General features: G+C 47.7%; 1 protein-coding gene across 1 annotated transcript in view; it reads left to right on the top strand.

Moving 5' to 3' along the window:
• The window catches only part of LOC138638119 (probable cation-transporting ATPase 13A5), a 611,270-nt gene that overhangs the window by 142,083 nt on the left and 450,114 nt on the right, over window positions 1-19,073 (top strand). Inside the window, exons 10-13 of the mRNA XM_069727143.1 lie at window positions 7,566-7,736; window positions 9,386-9,543; window positions 10,973-11,161; window positions 12,550-12,611. Of these exons, the coding sequence (XP_069583244.1) occupies window positions 7,566-7,736; window positions 9,386-9,543; window positions 10,973-11,161; window positions 12,550-12,611 (580 nt within the window). The remainder of the gene's footprint in view (window positions 1-7,565; window positions 7,737-9,385; window positions 9,544-10,972; window positions 11,162-12,549; window positions 12,612-19,073) is intronic.

Below are 19,073 nucleotides of genomic sequence, written 5' to 3'. Positions count from 1 at the left end.
GTAGTGCCAGTAGGCCCAGCTCCCCCTGTAGGACTGTTGGGGTTCGGTAACTGCGGCTGCCTCGCGGCCTAGCTGTTCTCTCCTCTCCTGTGGACCTTCGGGTCCACCACCTGGTTCCAGCACCGTCAGCTGGTTCCGGGCCGAGCCTTTGGCTTAGGTGCCTCCTCCTGGGTATCCGAGTTCCGCCAACGCCAGGCGGTCCTTGGTAGTGCTTTTAAGCGCGGGCACCTACAGCTTAGTAACCGGGTTCCAGCACCGTCAGCTGGTCCTCGGTCGTGCCATTGGCTCTTGCACACTGGGGCAACGCATCCGGGTTCCAGCACCGCCAGCTGGTTCTCGGCAGTGTTCTTGTCACAGGTACTCCCTCGTGCCAAGCCTGGTTTCAGCACCGTCAGCTGTTTCCGGGTTGTGTCAACTTCACTGAGACGCCTATGCTTGCCCCGTCGTGGTGCGGTCGAGTTAGCCAACTCCAGGGTGCCTCCAGTTTAGGAGCTTCCTATGTGGGCTGCGTGAACTGGTAGTCAAGGCTGGTTCTGTAGTGCCAGTAGGCCCAGCTCCCCCTGTAGGACTGTTGGGGTTCGGTAACTGCGGCTGCCTCGCGGCCTAGCTGTTCTCTCCTCTCCTGTGGGCCTTCGGGTCCACCACCTGGTTCCAGCACCGTCAGCTGGTTCCGGGCCGAGCCTTTGGCTTAGGTGCCTCCTCCTGGGTATCCGAGTTCCGCCAACGCCAGGCGGTCCTTGGTAGTGCTTTTAAGCGCGGGCACCTACAGCTTAGTAACCGGGTTCCAGCACCGTCAGCTGGTCCTCGGTCGTGCCATTGGCTCTTGCACACTGGGGCAACGCATCCGGGTTCCAGCACCGCCAGCTGGTTCTCGGCAGTGTTCTTGTCACAGGTACTCCCTCGTGCCAAGCCTGGTTTCAGCACCGTCAGCTGTTTCCGGGTTGTGTCAACTTCACTGAGACGCCTATGCTTGCCCCGTCGTGGTGCGGTCGAGTTAGCCAACTCCAGGGTGCCTCCAGTTTAGGAGCTTCCTATGTGGGCTGCGTGAACTGGTAGTCAAGGCTGGTTCTGTAGTGCCAGTAGGCCCAGCTCCCCCTGTAGGACTGTTGGGGTTCGGTAACTGCGGCTGCCTCGCGGCCTAGCTGTTCTCTCCTATCCTGTGGGCCTTCGGGTCCACCACCTGGTTCCAGCACCGTCAGCTGGTTCCGGGCCGAGCCTTTGGCTTAGGTGCCTCCTCCTGGGTATCCGAGTTCCGCCAACGCCAGGCGGTCCTTGGTAGTGCTTTTAAGCGCGGGCACCTACAGCTTAGTAACCGGGTTCCAGCACCGTCAGCTGGTCCTCGGTCGTGCCATTGGCTCTTGCACACTGGGGCAACGCATCCGGGTTCCAGCACCGCCAGCTGGTTCTCGGCAGTGTTCTTGTCACAGGTACTCCCTCGTGCCAAGCCTGGTTTCAGCACCGTCAGCTGTTTCCGGGTTGTGTCAACTTCACTGAGACGCCTATGCTTGCCCCGTCATGGTGCGGTCGAGTTAGCCAACTCCAGGGTGCCTCCAGTTTAGGAGCTTCCTATGTGGGCTGCGTGAACTGGTAGTCAAGGCTGGTTCTGTAGTGCCAGTAGGCCCAGCTCCCCCTGTAGGACTGTTGGGGTTCGGTAACTGCGGCTGCCTCGCGGCCTAGCTGTTCTCTCCTCTCCTGTGGGCCTTCGGGTCCACCACCTGCTTCCAGCACCGTCAGCTGGTTCCGGGCCGAGCCTTTGGCTTAGGTGCCTCCTCCTGGGTATCCGAGTTCCGCCAACGCCAGGCGGTCCTTGGTAGTGCTTTTAAGCGCGGGCACCTACAGCTTAGTAACCGGGTTCCAGCACCGTCAGCTGGTCCTCGGTCGTGCCATTGGCTCTTGCACACTGGGGCAACGCATCCGGGTTCCAGCACCGCCAGCTGGTTCTCGGCAGTGTTCTTGTCACAGGTACTCCCTCGTGCCAAGCCTGGTTTCAGCACCGTCAGCTGTTTCCGGGTTGTGTCAACTTCACTGAGACGCCTATGCTTGCCCCGTCATGGTGCGGTCGAGTTAGCCAACTCCAGGGTGCCTCCAGTTTAGGAGCTTCCTATGTGGGCTGCGTGAACTGGTAGTCAAGGCTGGTTCTGTAGTGCCAGTAGGCCCAGCTCCCCCTGTAGGACTGTTGGGGTTCGGTAACTGCGGCTGCCTCGCGGCCTAGCTGTTCTCTCCTCTCCTGTGGGCCTTCGGGTCCACCACCTGGTTCCAGCACCGTCAGCTGGTTCCGGGCCGAGCCTTTGGCTTAGGTGCCTCCTCCTGGGTATCCGAGTTCCGCCAACGCCAGGCGGTCCTTGGTAGTGCTTTTAAGCGCGGGCACCTACAGCTTAGTAACCGGGTTCCAGCACCGTCAGCTGGTCCTCGGTCGTGCCATTGGCTCTTGCACACTGGGGCAACGCATCCGGGTTCCAGCACCGCCAGCTGGTTCTCGGCAGTGTTCTTGTCACAGGTACTCCCTCGTGCCAAGCCTGGTTTCAGCACCGTCAGCTGTTTCCGGGTTGTGTCAACTTCACTGAGACGCCTATGCTTGCCCCGTCGTGGTGCGGTCGAGTTAGCCAACTCCAGGGTGCCTCCAGTTTAGGAGCTTCCTATGTGGGCTGCGTGAACTGGTAGTCAAGGCTGGTTCTGTAGTGCCAGTAGGCCCAGCTCCCCCTGTAGGACTGTTGGGGTTCGGTAACTGCGGCTGCCTCGCGGCCTAGCTGTTCTCTCCTCTCCTGTGGGCCTTCGGGTCCACCACCTGGTTCCAGCACCGTCAGCTGGTTCCGGGCCGAGCCTTTGGCTTAGGTGCCTCCTCCTGGGTATCCGAGTTCCGTCAACGCCAGGCGGTCCTTGGTAGTGCTTTTAAGCGCGGGCACCTACAGCTTAGTAACCGGGTTCCAGCACCGTCAGCTGGTCCTCGGTCGTGCCATTGGCTCTTGCACACTGGGGCAACGCATCCGGGTTCCAGCACCGCCAGCTGGTTCTCGGCAGTGTTCTTGTCACAGGTACTCCCTCGTGCCAAGCCTGGTTTCAGCACCGTCAGCTGTTTCCGGGTTGTGTCAACTTCACTGAGACGCCTATGCTTGCCCCGTCATGGTGCGGTCGAGTTAGCCAACTCCAGGGTGCCTCCAGTTTAGGAGCTTCCTATGTGGGCTGCGTGAACTGGTAGTCAAGGCTGGTTCTGTAGTGCCAGTAGGCCCAGCTCCCCCTGTAGGACTGTTGGGGTTCGGTAACTGCGGCTGCCTCGCGGCCTAGCTGTTCTCTCCTCTCCTGTGGGCCTTCGGGTCCACCACCTGGTTCCAGCACCGTCAGCTGGTTCCGGGCCGAGCCTTTGGCTTAGGTGCCTCCTCCTGGGTATCCGAGTTCCGCCAACGCCAGGCGGTCCTTGGTAGTGCTTTTAAGCGCGGGCACCTACAGCTTAGTAACCGGGTTCCAGCACCGTCAGCTGGTCCTCGGTCGTGCCATTGGCTCTTGCACACTGGGGCAACGCATCCGGGTTCCAGCACCGCCAGCTGGTTCTCGGCAGTGTTCTTGTCACAGGTACTCCCTCGTGCCAAGCCTGGTTTCAGCACCGTCAGCTGTTTCCGGGTTGTGTCAACTTCACTGAGACGCCTATGCTTGCCCCGTCATGGTGCGGTCGAGTTAGCCAACTCCAGGGTGCCTCCAGTTTAGGAGCTTCCTATGTGGGCTGCGTGAACTGGTAGTCAAGGCTGGTTCTGTAGTGCCAGTAGGCCCAGCTCCCCCTGTAGGACTGTTGGGGTTCGGTAACTGCGGCTGCCTCACGGCCTAGCTGTTCTCTCCTCTCCTGTGGACCTTCGGGTCCACCACCTGGTTCCAGCACCGTCAGCTGGTTCCGGGCCGAGCCTTTGGCTTAGGTGCCTCCTCCTGGGTATCCGAGTTCCGCCAACGCCAGGCGGTCCTTGGTAGTGCTTTTAAGCGCGGGCACCTACAGCTTAGTAACCGGGTTCCAGCACCGTCAGCTGGTCCTCGGTCGTGCCATTGGCTCTTGCACACTGGGGCAACGCATCCGGGTTCCAGCACCGCCAGCTGGTTCTCGGCAGTGTTCTTGTCACAGGTACTCCCTCGTGCCAAGCCTGGTTTCAGCACCGTCAGCTGTTTCCGGGTTGTGTCAACTTCACTGAGACGCCTATGCTTGCCCCGTCGTGGTGCGGTCGAGTTAGCCAACTCCAGGGTGCCTCCAGTTTAGGAGCTTTCTATGTGGGCTGCGTGAACTGGTAGTCAAGGCTGGTTCTGTAGTGCCAGTAGGCCCAGCTCCCCCTGTAGGACTGTTGGGGTTCGGTAACTGCGGCTGCCTCGCGGCCTAGCTGTTCTCTCCTCTCCTGTGGACCTTCGGGTCCACCACCTGGTTCCAGCACCGTCAGCTGGTTCCGGGCCGAGCCTTTGGCTTAGGTGCCTCCTCCTGGGTATCTGAGTTCCGCCAACGCCAGGCGGTCCTTGGTAGTGCTTTTAAGCGCGGGCACCTACAGCTTAGTAACCGGGTTCCAGCACCGTCAGCTGGTCCTCGGTCGTGCCATTGGCTCTTGCACACTGGGGCAACGCATCCGGGTTCCAGCACCGCCAGCTGGTTCTCGGCAGTGTTCTTGTCACAGGTACTCCCTCGTGCCAAGCCTGGTTTCAGCACCGTCAGCTGTTTCCGGGTTGTGTCAACTTCACTGAGACGCCTATGCTTGCCCCGTCGTGGTGCGGTCGAGTTAGCCAACTCCAGGGTGCCTCCAGTTTAGGAGCTTCCTATGTGGGCTGCGTGAACTGGTAGTCAAGGCTGGTTCTGTAGTGCCAGTAGGCCCAGCTCCCCCTGTAGGACTGTTGGGGTTCGGTAACTGCGGCTGCCTCGCGGCCTAGCTGTTCTCTCCTCTCCTGTGGGCCTTCGGGTCCACCACCTGGTTCCAGCACCGTCAGCTGGTTCTAGGCAGTGTCTTTTGCTCTTGTACCTTCTGCTCCCCATCCTGATTCCAGTAACGTCAGCTGGTTCCGGGCAGAGCCTTTGGCTTAGGTGCCTCCTTCTGGGTATCCAAGTTCCACCAACGTCAGGTGGTCCTTGGTAGTGCTTTCAGGCACGGGTACCTCCTGCTTAGTAACCGGGTTCCAGTAACGTCAGCTGGTCCTCGGTAGTTCCATTGGCTCTTGGACCTTCGGCTACCCATCCGGGTTCCAGTACCGTCAGCTGGTTCTCGGCAGTGTCTTTTGCTCTTCTACCTTCTGCTCCCCATCCTGGTTCCAGTAACGTCAGCTGGTTCTGGGCAGAGCCTTTGGCTTAGGTGCCTCCTTCTGGGTATCCGAGTTCCGCCAACGTCAGGCGGTCCTTGGTAGTGCTTTTTAGCACGGGTACCTCCTGCTTAGTAACCGGGTTCCAGTAACATCAGCTGGTCCTCGGTAGTTCCATAGGCTCTTGAACCTTCGGGTAGCCATCCGAGTTCCAGTTCCATCAGCTGGTTCTTGGCATTTTCTCAGCCTTCTTGTACCTTCTGCTACATTTCCAAGTTGAAGACCCTAAAGTCGACGACCCGGAAGACCACCCCGATGACGACGACGACCCGGAAGACCACCCCGATGACGACGACGACGGCGGAAACGACGACGGAGACGACGACGGCGGAGATGACGACACTGAAGACGACGACCCTGGAGACGACGACATGGAAGACCGAGAAGCAGAAGAACAAGAGGCTGCAGAACAAAGAGCAGAAGAACATTAAGCATAAGACTTAATATCAGAGCAAAAGATATTATCTAAATTATATGCAGAAGAAGACTAAGCAGTGTATGGGGGTGAGTCCGTTCCTCCTCGTGGTGCCCCTGGATAAAGCCTGATGCTGCAGGCCAAACTGAACGCGGACAAATGTAACTTTTGTGACTGGCAGAACGGAAGGTGTAATCTTCCAACTTTTATAGATAACAACTACGGGAATGCCTGTCACAAATGAGAATATGATGAAGAAGTAGAATAGGAAGAATAATAACAGTGGAATAAAAAGAATATGTAGAATAGGAAGAATAATAATAGTTGAAGAAAATGAATATGAAGAATGTAATAAAAAAAAAAAATAGGTAGAAGATGAAGAAGAAGATGAATAAGGTGAAGAAGTTGATGTCAAAGATGCTGATGATGATGAAGATGAAAGTGTGGGAAAAGGAAAAAAAAGAAGGGGAAGGTCGTGGAATAGTGAAACATCAATATCTGACAAAATAAAAAAATTTTTACATAGTCAATATCTTTTTCAATCCGAACGTCTTTAAAAAAAAAAAAATCATGCTATTCTATTTGATTGGACTAATCCTCATTGCCTTTAATGTCTCCGCCACCTCCCCCATACATCCTACATTATTCTTAGTTGTTTTCCTTCATGTAGAATGAACCTACAAGGAAAGAAAGGGTTTATTTTAATTCCGATATTTTGGTCCCATTGACTTGCATTGGGATCGGGTATCGGTATCGGCGATATCCGATATTTTTTGAATATCGGCCGATCCAAACCGATACCGATACTTTCCGATATCGGAAGGTATCGCTCAACACTACTGATGAGCCCAAATTTGAGATCTTTGGTTCCACCGTGTCTTTGTGTGACGCAGAAAAGGTGAACGGATGGACTCTACATGCCTGGTTCCCACCGTGAAGCATGGAGGAGGAAGTGTGATGGTGTGGGGATGCTTTGCTGGTGACACTGTTGGGGATTTATTCAAAATTGAAGGCATACTGAATCAGCATGGCTACCACAGCATCTTGCAGCGGCATGCTATTCCATCCGCTTCGCGTTTAGTTGGACCATCATTTATTTTTCAACAGGACAATGACCCCAAACACACCTCCAGGCTGTTTAAGGGCTATTTGACCAAGAATGAGAGTGATGCGGTGCTACGCCAGATGACCTGGCCTCCACAGTCACCAGACCTGAACTCAATCGAGATGGTTTGGGGTGAGCTGGACCACAGAGTGAAGGCAAAAGGGCCAACAAGTGCTAAGCATCTCTGGGAACTCCTTCAAGATTGTTGGAAGACAATTCCCAGTGACTACCTCTTGAAGCTCACCAAGAGAATGCCAAGAGAGTGCAAAGCAGACATCAAAGAAAAAGGTGGCTACTTTGAAGAACCTAGAATATAAGACATAATTTCAGTTGCTTCACACTTTTTTGTTAAGTATATAATTCAACATGTGTTAATTCATAGTTTTGTTGCCTTCAGCGTGAATGTACAATTTTCATAGTCAAGAAAAAACAGAAAAATCTTTAAATGAGAAGGTGTGTCCAAACTTTTGGTCTGTACTGCACCTAAAAATCTTTCCTATAAGTTACAAGAACTCTGATGTTCATGTGGCTACTAAAAGTAATTTTTTTAGCAGCAGAAACATAGCTGTCAATTTTAATCTTGTACAATAATTTTATATCTTGTGTAATAAGGTATAAATCAGAATATCAGAAAATAAACTCAAAGAAGATTATATTAAATATTGTATTAAAAAATGTTGCATTTACAAAAAAACTCCTTGTCCTGGTTTTAGAATTATTTGATTTGTATTTCAGGAGAAAGTGTTCCTGTGACAAAAGTTCCCTTACCAAATGTTGATAATGGAATTCCATGGAAACTGCACAGTGGAGAAAATTCTCGAGCACACATACTGTATTGCGGAACAGAAGTTATAAAGACGAAACTACCTACTGAGGGTGTTGTTAAAGCTTTGGTTTTACAAACAGGTTAGATAACTGGGGTCTGCACCAAATATTCTGTTCAGGCCGGGTTTAAATTGACTTATTGCAAAACAAGCCAGTTGTGTCTGCAAATTATGTATGTGACGGGTTTCTTGTGCAGATATATGCGCTTGCCCAAATTGTGGAACACTGACTATAATTGATCCCTATGCTTTCTGTGTGTGGTCTATGGCGCACATGGATAGCAAAAGCATTGACTACACACTCCTCTGAATGAACCCTTAAGATGATAAAGACTCTTTAACTGGTTAGTCCTGTTTGTAAACTTTTTCATGGTGTGATTCAATGAAGGAAATCATATGATGCTTTTTTACTCTTTCTCATTCAACATTGTATATTTATTCATTTGCATAGGTATGTAGGAATTCAAGGATTCATTTATTCCTGCATTAGACTGAAAGTTGTAAATTGAACAAAGAGAAGCCACAGTCTGGCTTTTTACTACAGTAAACAATCTCCACACTGTGGAAAATTCCTGTATGGAAACTGAAGTAATGCGCAGTTTTTAAAATCTGCAGTGCATTGGTCACGTCCATACATAGTAGCCGTCCTTTTAAGTGTCTTTTCACTACTAACTATTGTAAGTTTCACCTAATCCCACGAAGCCACCTAAATGTAATAAACTAGCAGCATTACTACTTATTGTTATTATTTATTATTATAGCACCAATTATTCCGTGGCACTTCATATGTCAAAAGGGTATACATAATCAAAAACAAGTACAATATTCGGGAACAAAGCGAGTCACCGGTTGGTACAGGAGGAGAGAGGAACCTGCCCCGCAAGGGCTCACAGTCTACAAGGGATGGGTGGGGATACAGTAGGTCAGGGAAGAGATAGTTGTGCAACAGTGTAGTGGAGCGAGGGTTACTGCAGGTTGTAGGCTTATCGAAAGAGGTGGGTTATTGTCTCATTTAAGGGAAGAGTTGAATGACAATTTGGATGAGAATTCCAACGCAATGCTCGAATTAAACTGAAAGGGAGAAGATACAGATTAGGTATTAGGAAAAAAACTTTTTGACAGTGAGACTTATCAATGAGTAGAACAGGCTGCCATGAGAGGTGATGAGTTCTCCTTCAATACAAGTCTTCAAACAGAGGCTGAACAGACATCTGTCTGTGATGGTTTAGTGAATCCTGCATTGAGCAGGGGGTTGGACATGATGGGAGGTCCTTTCCAACTCTAACATTCTATGATTCTAAGATTCTATGACTGGCCGGATGCTCTCCCTACTCAAGTGTGACAGTTGCATAGCATATATGCTGTCATGCTTGGGTTCAGAAAGCCGACAGCCAGTCAGAGCATTGTGTTGCGATCCTTGACCAAGTTATACGGCCATCTGAATCTTCCCTTAGGCAATGTTAACATAATTTTTTATAAATAGAAGTGGGGTTTCTAAAATCCATGTACATGCAGCAGACAAAGACTAATTTAAATGTTTGGAGCAATTTTCAATTAGATATTTCTTCTCGCTATTCGTTCATAATTCAGTGGAGTAATATTAAGTTAACCAAAGTGTTAATTAGCAAGCATTTATCTTCTACATGGTACTATATGTGTAACGATTTTATACAGACTTATCTATTGAATGTAGTATATTTCTAAATCACATTCACATTGTTTTAAAACTAGGATTCAACACTGCAAAAGGAGACCTAATACGTTCAATTCTTTACCCAAAACCCATGAATTTTAAAGTTCACAGAGAGGTGTTGAAAGTCCTCATTGGGCTAGTAGTGCTTTCTCTTATCGGCGTTATTTACACCGTGACGGTTTATTCATTGAGTGGAGTAAGTATTTTTCATGGTATTGCATCTTTTCTATAATATACACTGTTATAAAAATAGTAAGAGTCACATAAATATTCCATTTTAAGTGGCATGAATATCTGTTTAGCTTGCCCTTTTTTACATATTTTTTTGACTATTTACAGTAATGCAGTGTATTATGATTATTAATTTACATGATCAATGCACAATGTACAATAAACAACTTACAATTTTCACATATGGCCTTTTGAGTGGTAAGAAGTACATATACTTTCATTATAGCATTGTGATTTAAAAAGTAATAATAATAATAGCAGCTTCTTACATGAAGGCCCTTATGCAGCTCCCCTGAAGAGTCTGGCACGATGAAACGCATCGGGAGGATGCCCGTTGGCTGATGCAATATGGGAGCTTCCTTAGCGTTATATTCTCCTAAGAACTATGATGCAGTGTCATTTTTATGCCCAGTTCAAGCTCCTTTAGAATTATTTTCACCTGCTGCTCCACAAGATCCATCTAAGATATTTAAATGAAACTTGAAGCCTCGGAAAATGCTATATGCATGCCGACATGGGGTTAATTTTCAGGTAAATAGCATTGCGATGCTGTCTGGCTCTTGTAGACTTTATTAACACATCAGTACATTGGAGCAGTATTTTATCAGTATTTGTATGCCAAAACCAGAAAAGTCTCCAAAACATCACTTACAACATCTTTCATTATATTGTGAAAGGTAGCTATAAGCACATCTCAGCACTTTCATGGACAGCTTGGTCTTAACAGATGCTCTGCAAAGCGAGCTGTCAATTAGACTGCCAAGGCGTGCTTACGATCCGTGATCATAGTATAATGTAAGCAGTGACTGTAGGCACTTTGTGCATGCTCCCTTGACTGAAAGTCAGCAGTTACATGGTGGAAATAAGTAAAATTTCTCCCAGTACCAAACTTTCAGTAAGTTGGCCAGACAGCATTGGAATGCCATTTACCTGCGGAAGAAGCCTATATCTGCAGTTAAAAAGCTGTTTCTAAGATGACAGATTCCCTTTAAGTGCTATATTGACTGTAATGTACCAGTCTTGCAGGCCAGCTATTGTGCGCAGCTTCTAATGGAGCAGGAACTGAGCATTGCAACACGTTGAAACATCACTGCAGAATAGTTCATCTACAACCACCAAGTTTGTTGCCTATTTTTGGGAGATTTTTTTTCCTGTGTACATCTGCTTTCTTTTACTTTGACACCAAGGGTTCTTATACTTTATACTAAATTTAAAGAGGTTTTCCACAAGCTATTCCAAACTTTCTGAATACTTGATCAATAACTTGTTTTCTTCAACTTTGTTTTTTTTTTTTAAATAAAATATCTCTCTTCCTTTTATCATTCATATGTTCATTTACATTATGAGATCGCAAAGTAACTAATATATATATTTCCTTAACATGCACTTTGTAGGCTACAGCAAGTGATTTGGTAATCATGGCGCTTATTATGGCTACTGTTGCGATTCCAGTCTCTCTGCCACCAGCTTTGACCATCTGCAGTCTTTATTCACAAAGGCGCTTAAGAAAGCAAGGGATATTTTGCATTAGTCCGCAGCGGATTGTTTTGTGCGGACAGTTGAACCTTGTCTGCTTCGATAAAGTATGTGGTTGTTCATTTACAATAGTGATGTTATTGCAGCATGTTCTGTTGTTATGTTAATTTTTTAAAAGTGTAGTTTTAAAAAAAAAAATTTTGTATGCAAATTGTGTTTAATTGTTGTTAATATTTTAACTCTGTCACATAATGACAATCCTTATTCATATTAATCAATATAGACACCCATCTTGCCTTGGTCTTTTTTTTCTGCAGTTATTATTTGCAGTAGAAATGTCAGATATGGCTTTCCTTGCTGAGAACAGCTGATTTCCAGGGAGAGTGGAAAAGTTGAACTAACACTGATCAGTTGATCATTAGTTCAACTTTTCTTTAGAAAGTGGATCTATTATGATCGTATTATGCAATATCATTTTTTTTTTTTTTTAAAAGGCACTAAAAATTTAGTGAAATAAACAAATGGTAAAAGGATTCAACTAGTGGAAGCTCTCAGTCTCTGGTAAGTAGAATGAGAACTGGTAAATTATTATTCATTTGTAGAGATGGGCGAACCCAAACAGTAAAGATCTGGGTCTGTACCAAACACCTAGTGTCCATGCAATGGCCCCAAACACGGATATCTCCAGGAAGTCCGTGTTACTGTTTGGGTTCAGCACTCCAAACAAAGGCTTTTTCCCCTTCTGTCATCTGTATGACAGCACGAGAAACGCTGGGGCTCTGATAGGCATAAAGTTAGTTATACAGATGCATTAGTCAGCAGCTGTTACCGGCGGTAAAAACGTTATCGCAGGTGTCAGCTGATGAAAGACTACTACTCTCATCAGTGTATGCCTGCTGTCACTGATAACAGTGAGGGAAGTCAAAGCTGATGAGAGTATACAGCAGCCTGTGCAAAAAAAAAAATTAAAAATGGTGTGGGGGTCTCTTCTATTTATGATAACCAGCACAGGCAAAACAGATAGCTGTGGGCTGCAACTCTCCGCTGTCAGCTTTATCATGGTTGGTTATCAAGAACAGAGGGGTCCAATGCTGTTTTTTTAAATTATGTAAATAAATAATTTAAAAGCACGGCGTGGGGTCCACCCATTTTTGACAACCAGCCAAACTAAAGCAGATAGCTGGGAGCTGATATTCTCAGACTGGTAAAGGGCCAAGGATATTGCCCCCTCAACCTAAAAATAGCATCTTCCAGCTGCCCCACAAAAGGCACATCAATTCTGGTGCTCTGAATGGCTCTTCCCAGTTGCCGGGTTGTGGTGACAAAAATAGGTTTGGGGTTGGTGTCAGCTGTTTTATGGCTGCTGGCATTAAGCCCAGTGATGGAGAGGCAGACCTTAGTGATGGAGAGGCATCTATAAAAATAAGAAATTAATGAAATATTAAAGAATATGTTATTGTAACTTAAAAGCACAAACTAGTGTTTCTTTACCCAGACAGGTACATTGACAGAAGGTGACTTAGATTTGTGGGGCATTGTTCCTTCTGATGGAAACAGGTAAGTTCATTCATGTTTCTGTTTGGAAAATACAGCAGGTAAAATTAATATTGAACATGTCACCAATTTTCTAAGTACATATATTTCTAAAGGTGCTATTGACATGAAATTCTCACCAGATGTGGGTAACAACCCATTCAATCTGCACAGGCAACAAAATCAAACCATACATGTCCATAAATTAAGAAGAAAAGAGGAGGTGCAAATAGCCATGTAACGTCATGACACCAGCTCAAATCGTTCAGTAATTGGAATTCAATTCTGGCATTTAGTAAAAAAATAATGTCAGCTTGAACTGAAGCCTTTAAAAAGGCGTCTCATCACCAAGGTGCCAAACAAGAAACATCTCATTATGGGTAAAATAAGTGAGCTATTTAAAGACCTTTGCAACCTTTCTGTTGAAAAAAATACTGATGGCATTGGTTACAAAAGAATTTCTAAACTGCTGAAGGTTCCAGTGAGCTTTGTTGGGGCCATAATCTAGAAGTGGAAAAAAACATAATTTCACCTTAAACCGGACTTGACTAACTGATCCCCGCAAGATTTCAGACTGGAGTGGAAAGAATTAGCAGAATAGTTGTCCAAGAGCCAAAGCCCACCTGTTGAGAGCTACAGAAGGATCTAAAATCAGCAAGTACAAATATTTCAAAGAAAACTATAAGAAATGCACTCAAAAGCGATGAACGCTCACCATGCAAGACTCTATTGTTGAACAAAATACAAAAAAGGTTGCACTCTATCGTGCCAAAGCATGTCTAATATGAAATACATGAAATATGAATAGCAAAATGACTTTTGAACATTAGGAAAATATTTGAGAGATGCTTTGCACAAAATTTGATCAAATAGTGTGAGCCCATCAACCATCGTCAAGGTGGTCTCATTAAAACTGATGGGTCCCTGACCTCCCTGTCCAAATGTGAACACTTACTGAAGACCAATGTCTGTATGCCTGGGTGAATATGGACACCTCTGTCAGCAAGGCCTACATATGGGTTGGCCGGAACCCACTATTTGATCAAATTTTGTGCAAAGCGTCTCTCAAATATTTTCCTAATGTTCAAAAGCCATTTTGCTATTCATATTTCATGTATTTCATATTAGACATGCTTTGGCACGATAGAGTGCAACCTTTTTGTATTTTGTGTATGGAGGTAGCTGCTCCTGGTATGCACCTATTCATACTAGTTTGGATGTGCCAGTCGTTTTTCTGTCATTTCTATGTTAGCTTACTGACTGAGCACTCCTCCCTTCACCATGTGGTTTTTGATTACATCTAATCACACTTGGTTCCGGCCAACCCATATGTAGGTTTTGCTGACAGGGGTGTCCACGTTCACCCAGGCATACAGACATTGGCCTTCGTTAAGTGTTCACATTTGGACAGGGAGGTCAGGGACCCATCAGTTTTAATGAGACCACTTTGACAATGGTTGATGGGCTCACACTAGAGTTGAGCAACTTTTACTTTTTTAGGATCGAGTCGGGTTTCGCGAAATCCAACTTTCTCAAAAGTCGGGTCGGGTGAAATCGGCCGATTATTTTGAAAAGTCGGGGGCCGACCGAAACACGAAACCCAATGCAAGTCAATGGGGAATCAAAGTCGGCAGTGATTGGAGGACAGGAAAACACCTACAGTGCCCATTTTAATGCCAAAAACATCAATTCTTATTTCTTAAGCTTGTCAATCTTAATTTACTTTATAATAATAGTTAGGCATTGAAAGCAGGGGCTCATTTGGCTAAAGTTGTGGGGGGTACGGTTGGCTCAAGATTTTCGTGGGCCCAGGAAACGCGGAATACGTCACGGCGGTAAAACAGGGAGAGGTAAGTATTTCAACTTTGCAAGTGCTGTGATCCTGAGCAAGCAGGGGAGGCCCACTAGTTGGCACTGGCACAGGGCCCCTCTTAGTATGGCGGTGTGTTTGACGGCGGGCGGTGCCTCCCACTGCCAGAGACACTTTTGCGTACTATGAGGGGCCCTGTGCCAGTGCCAATGAGTATGGCCCCCCCCTACCTGATGAAGGACCCTGCACTTTCATCTGCACCTTCCTTTTTGTTCGCGTGTAAGGTGGTATAGTATGCGGGAAGTGGAACCAGACTTTCATCAGGGTCAGATTCTGGCTGTGTAGAGTGCAAGGGGAATGTAGTGGACTGGGTCAATGTACCAGCAGACTCATCTAGCAGTGGCTGGGCAATGAGCAGGATGAGGAGCAAACACAGATATAGGCCCAAAATGAAAAAGTAGGCTAAAAGCAGTTCAAAATTAGTAACAGCACTAAACAGGCGGCATTACTTTGTTCAGCGGAGGACAACTGTAATGAGAGGCTCACACAGACTTAGTAGGCCTAAAATAAAAAAGCAGGCTAAATGCAGTTCAAAATTGGTAAGAGGAGTACACAAGTTGCATTGCTTTGTTCAGTGGAGAACAACTGTAATAAGTGGCTCAGACAGACTGGGTTGGCCTAAAATAAAAAAAAAGTAGGCTAAATGCAGTTCAATATTGGTAAGAGGAGTACACAGGCGGCATAGCTTTTTTCAGCGGAGGAGGACAACTGTAATGAGAGGCTCACACAGACTTAGTAGGCTTAAAATAAAAAAGTTGGCTAAATGCAGTTCAAAATTGGTAAGAGGAGCACACAGGCGGCATAGTTTTGTTCAGCGGAGGAGGACAACTGTAATGAGAGGCTCACACAGACTTAGTAGGCCTAAAATAAAAAAGTAGGCTAAATGCAGTTCAAAATTGGTAAGAGGAGTACACAGGCAGCATAGCTTTGTTCAGCGGAGGAGGACAACTGTAATGAGAGGCTGACACAGTTACTAGGCCCAAATAAGTAAGTAGGCTAAATGCAGTTCAAAATTGGTAAGAGGAGTACACAGGTGGCATTGCTTTGTTCAGTGGAGACTGTAATAAGTGGATCAGACAGACTAAGTAGGCCTAAAATAAAAAAGTAGGCTAAATGCAGTTCAAATTTTTTAACAATAGTACACAAGCAAATAAGCTTTGTTCAGCGGAGGAGGAAAACTGTAATGAGAGGCTGACACAGTCACTAGGTCCAAATAAATAAGTAGGCTAAATGCAGTTCAAAATTGATAACAGGAGTGTCAGGAGTCGAGTTTCCTCTGCTGCACAGGAGGAATCTCGATCTGTGTCTGCTGCGGTCTCCCATTCTGCATCGGCCGCAGTGGGGTCTGCTCAGCGGAGGCGTCGCTCCCAGCGTCTTGCTGGGACTGATTCTGTGCAGAGGGTTACTACTGCCTTTTCTGGCTCTCCTGTTGTACCCTGCACTGATCTGCGGCGAGCGGGCTTCTCTGGGACTAAGTCCTTATTTTCACACACTGAGCATGCCCAGGGCGGGATCTCCCGTTGGAGATCGAGGGTCACATGCTCAGGTACTGCAGCACATTCCATTGGTCCTCCAGGAAGGTCCTGAAAGGGCAAAACTTCGGTAGCAGCTTCCTGTGCTGCAACTATATAAACTGCGCATGACCGCACGGCCATGCGCTAGTATTGTCTTGTAAATATGTGTGTGTGTTGTGAGTGAAAGTCGCTCTTTAAATAACCCTCCCTACTGGATGTCTGTTCGCGGAAGGTGTATGTTTGCTATCTAGCGCCCGACTTATCCAACAGCACGTAACACACATTACAGCTACCAGTTGCTGTGTCCGCCAGTACGGCGCCGTGCGCTTGCTCTGCGCTTTCCTGACCCAAGCCTGGGTGGTTAGTGGCATCCGTCAGTGCGGCACCGCACGCACTCTTGTGCCTTTATATTATTATTTATGTTCCTCTGACACCCCAGTTGCGGTGTCGAGCGCATGGGGTCTTCTGAACTCAAACCCTCAGTCTCGGGTTTGAGATTAGTGACTCCTTGCTTGCGCTCTATGTGCGGTACCGCGGTCCTGTGACGCAACAGGGTCGCTTCCTTCACACAGGGTGAAGTTAACCCATGTGTGTATTCTTATAGTACCGCCATATAGTCCGTCTTTACTAGCAGCAGGGTTCTTACCTGCACGGTGGACCTCGGGCTGCGAACGCACCTAGTTCCATTTCATCTTGTACTTGGTGCGTTCCGCCAGTCCTTAACATAATACTAGCACCAAGGTCTGGCTAGTAAATGGCGGACGGTCAGCGTCTACAGCGGTACATTCAGCAGTTGGAGGGTAGGTTGGCGGCTCTAGAGCGTGCAACCTCAGCTGTGGACGTTACTGCTGTCGCTGTTCAGGCTGCAAGTGCAGCTGCAGCCAGTTTGTCCGCTGCCACCCCTGCTCCGACCTTATCCCGTCTCCAGCTTCCAGACAAGTTTGCTGGTGACAGTAAGCTATGTCGGGGATTCGTGAGCCAGTGCTCCATACATCTCGAGCTGCTGGCTGCACGTTTTCCTACAGAACGGGCGAAAGTGGGATTCATTTTATCTCTCTTGTCGGGCAGGGCGTTGGAGTGGGCAACGCCGCTTTGGGAACGTGGTGATCATGTGGTACAGAGTGCTCCTATCTTCCTGGACGCTCTGAGGCAGGTCTTTTTGGGACCCCATGTCACCCACGATACCGCGCTCCAATTGTTGGCAATTACTCAGGCTTCGTCCATGGTCAGCCAGTTCGCCATCCTATTCCGGACTCTAGCTTCTGAGCTGGAATGGCCGGATAAAGTCCTTATTCCGGTGTTCTGGAAAGGACTGGCAGATCATGTAAAGGACGCCTTGGCCACCAGAGAGATTCCCGCCACACTGGAGGAGCTTATTACTATAGCTACCCGCATCGATCTCCGTTTTAACGAGCAGAGATTGGAGCGGACCCAGTGTAGGCCGAGGTTTCGGCTGGCTCCCACCTTTTCCAAACCTCTAGAATCTCCTGTTATGGCGTCCGACTCCCATGAGGCCATGGAGGTTTCTCGAGAGGGACCTAGGTCTCAGACCGCTCGAGTACCTGTGGTGTATAAAAATTGCCAGCAACCGGGACATTACGCTAATAAATGTCCACAGCGGTCGGGAAAACGATTGCGTCTTGTGATCATTGGAGGAGGTTCACTGGACACAGCGGCATTTTCCTCCAAATTGTCCTTTAAAGGGACAATCCTGTTAGGCACATCCACTCTTACAGTAGAGCTTTGTGTGGATTCAGGAGCAGAAGGAAATTTTATGTCTTCTGCTTTTGCTCTGCGTCACGCAATACCTCTGGTTATGCTTGCCAAACCAGTAACCGTTATTGTGGTGAATGGGTCGACACTTCCATTACAGATCACACATCAGACTGTCCCTTTCACGTTAGCCATGTCCCCATCCCACCAGGAGATTATTTCCCTTCTTGTCCTTCCCGAGGGAATGGATGAGATTCTGCTGGGAATACCCTGGCTCCGTTTCCACTCCCCACATATTGAGTGGACCTCTGGGAGGATATTGGGTTGGAGTGAATCCTGTAAGGGCAGATGTGTGAAAGAGTGCGTTCAGGTTTCCACCACTCAGATCTCTCTACTCTCCCCAAATGCTATTGGTCTTATGCAGACGTCTTCTCCAAAAAGGCCGCGGAGACCCTTCTGCCTCACCGTCCCTATGACTGTCCTATAGATCTCTTGCCTGGAGCAGAACCTCCTCGGGGACGTGTCTATCCCCTCTCTCTCCCGGAAACGGAGGCTATGTCCCAATGCATCCAGGAGAATTTGGCAAGAGGATTTATTAGGAAGTCAGTGTCACCAGCAGGGGCAGGGTTCTTCTTTGTACAGAAGAAGAATGGAGAGTTGCGTCCTTGCATAGACTACAGGGGTCTTAACGCCATCACCGTTAAGAATAAGTACCCGCTTCCCCTGATTTCTGAGCTTTTTGATAGGCTACGGGGAGCTAGGGTATTTACCAAATTAGACCTGGTGGGAGCTTATAACCTGATTCGCATCCGTGAGGGGGACGAATGGAAGACGGCATTTAACACCAGAGATGGGCACTATGAGTATCTGGTGATGCCCTTTGGGCTCTGTAATGCCCCAGCCGTTTTCCAAGACTTTGTCAACGACATCTTCCGGGATATACTTTCCACCTCGGTCGTAGTCTATCTGGATGATATTCTCATCTTCTCTCCAGATATTGACTCCCACCAGAGAGATGTTGGCAGAGTCTTCGACCTCTTACGGGCAAACTCTCTTTACGCAAAGTTGGAGAAGTGTGTGTTTGAGCAGGAGTCTTTACCTTTCCTGGGCTATATCATCTCTGCCCAGGGATTGGCTATGGATCCTGCCAAACTACAGGCTGTGATGGACTGGCAAGAGCCCCATTCACTTAAAGCGGTGCAGCGCTTTATGGGGTTCATTAATTATTACCACCAGTTCATTCCTCATTTCTCAACTTTGGTAGCTCCCTTGGTAGCCCTCACCAAGAAGGGAGCAAATCCTAAAGTGTGGTCTGAAGAGGTCTCCAGGGCCTTTTCTTCTACTAAGTCTCATTTTGCTAGCACTCCCATCCTACATCATCCCGATGTC

Source organism: Ranitomeya imitator, chromosome 5, assembly GCF_032444005.1.
Source record: "Ranitomeya imitator isolate aRanImi1 chromosome 5, aRanImi1.pri, whole genome shotgun sequence".
In the NCBI taxonomy this organism is placed as follows: Eukaryota; Metazoa; Chordata; class Amphibia; order Anura; family Dendrobatidae; genus Ranitomeya; species Ranitomeya imitator.
Note: the sequence above shows the minus strand (reverse complement) of the source record. Positions and strands in the feature narration are given on the sequence as shown.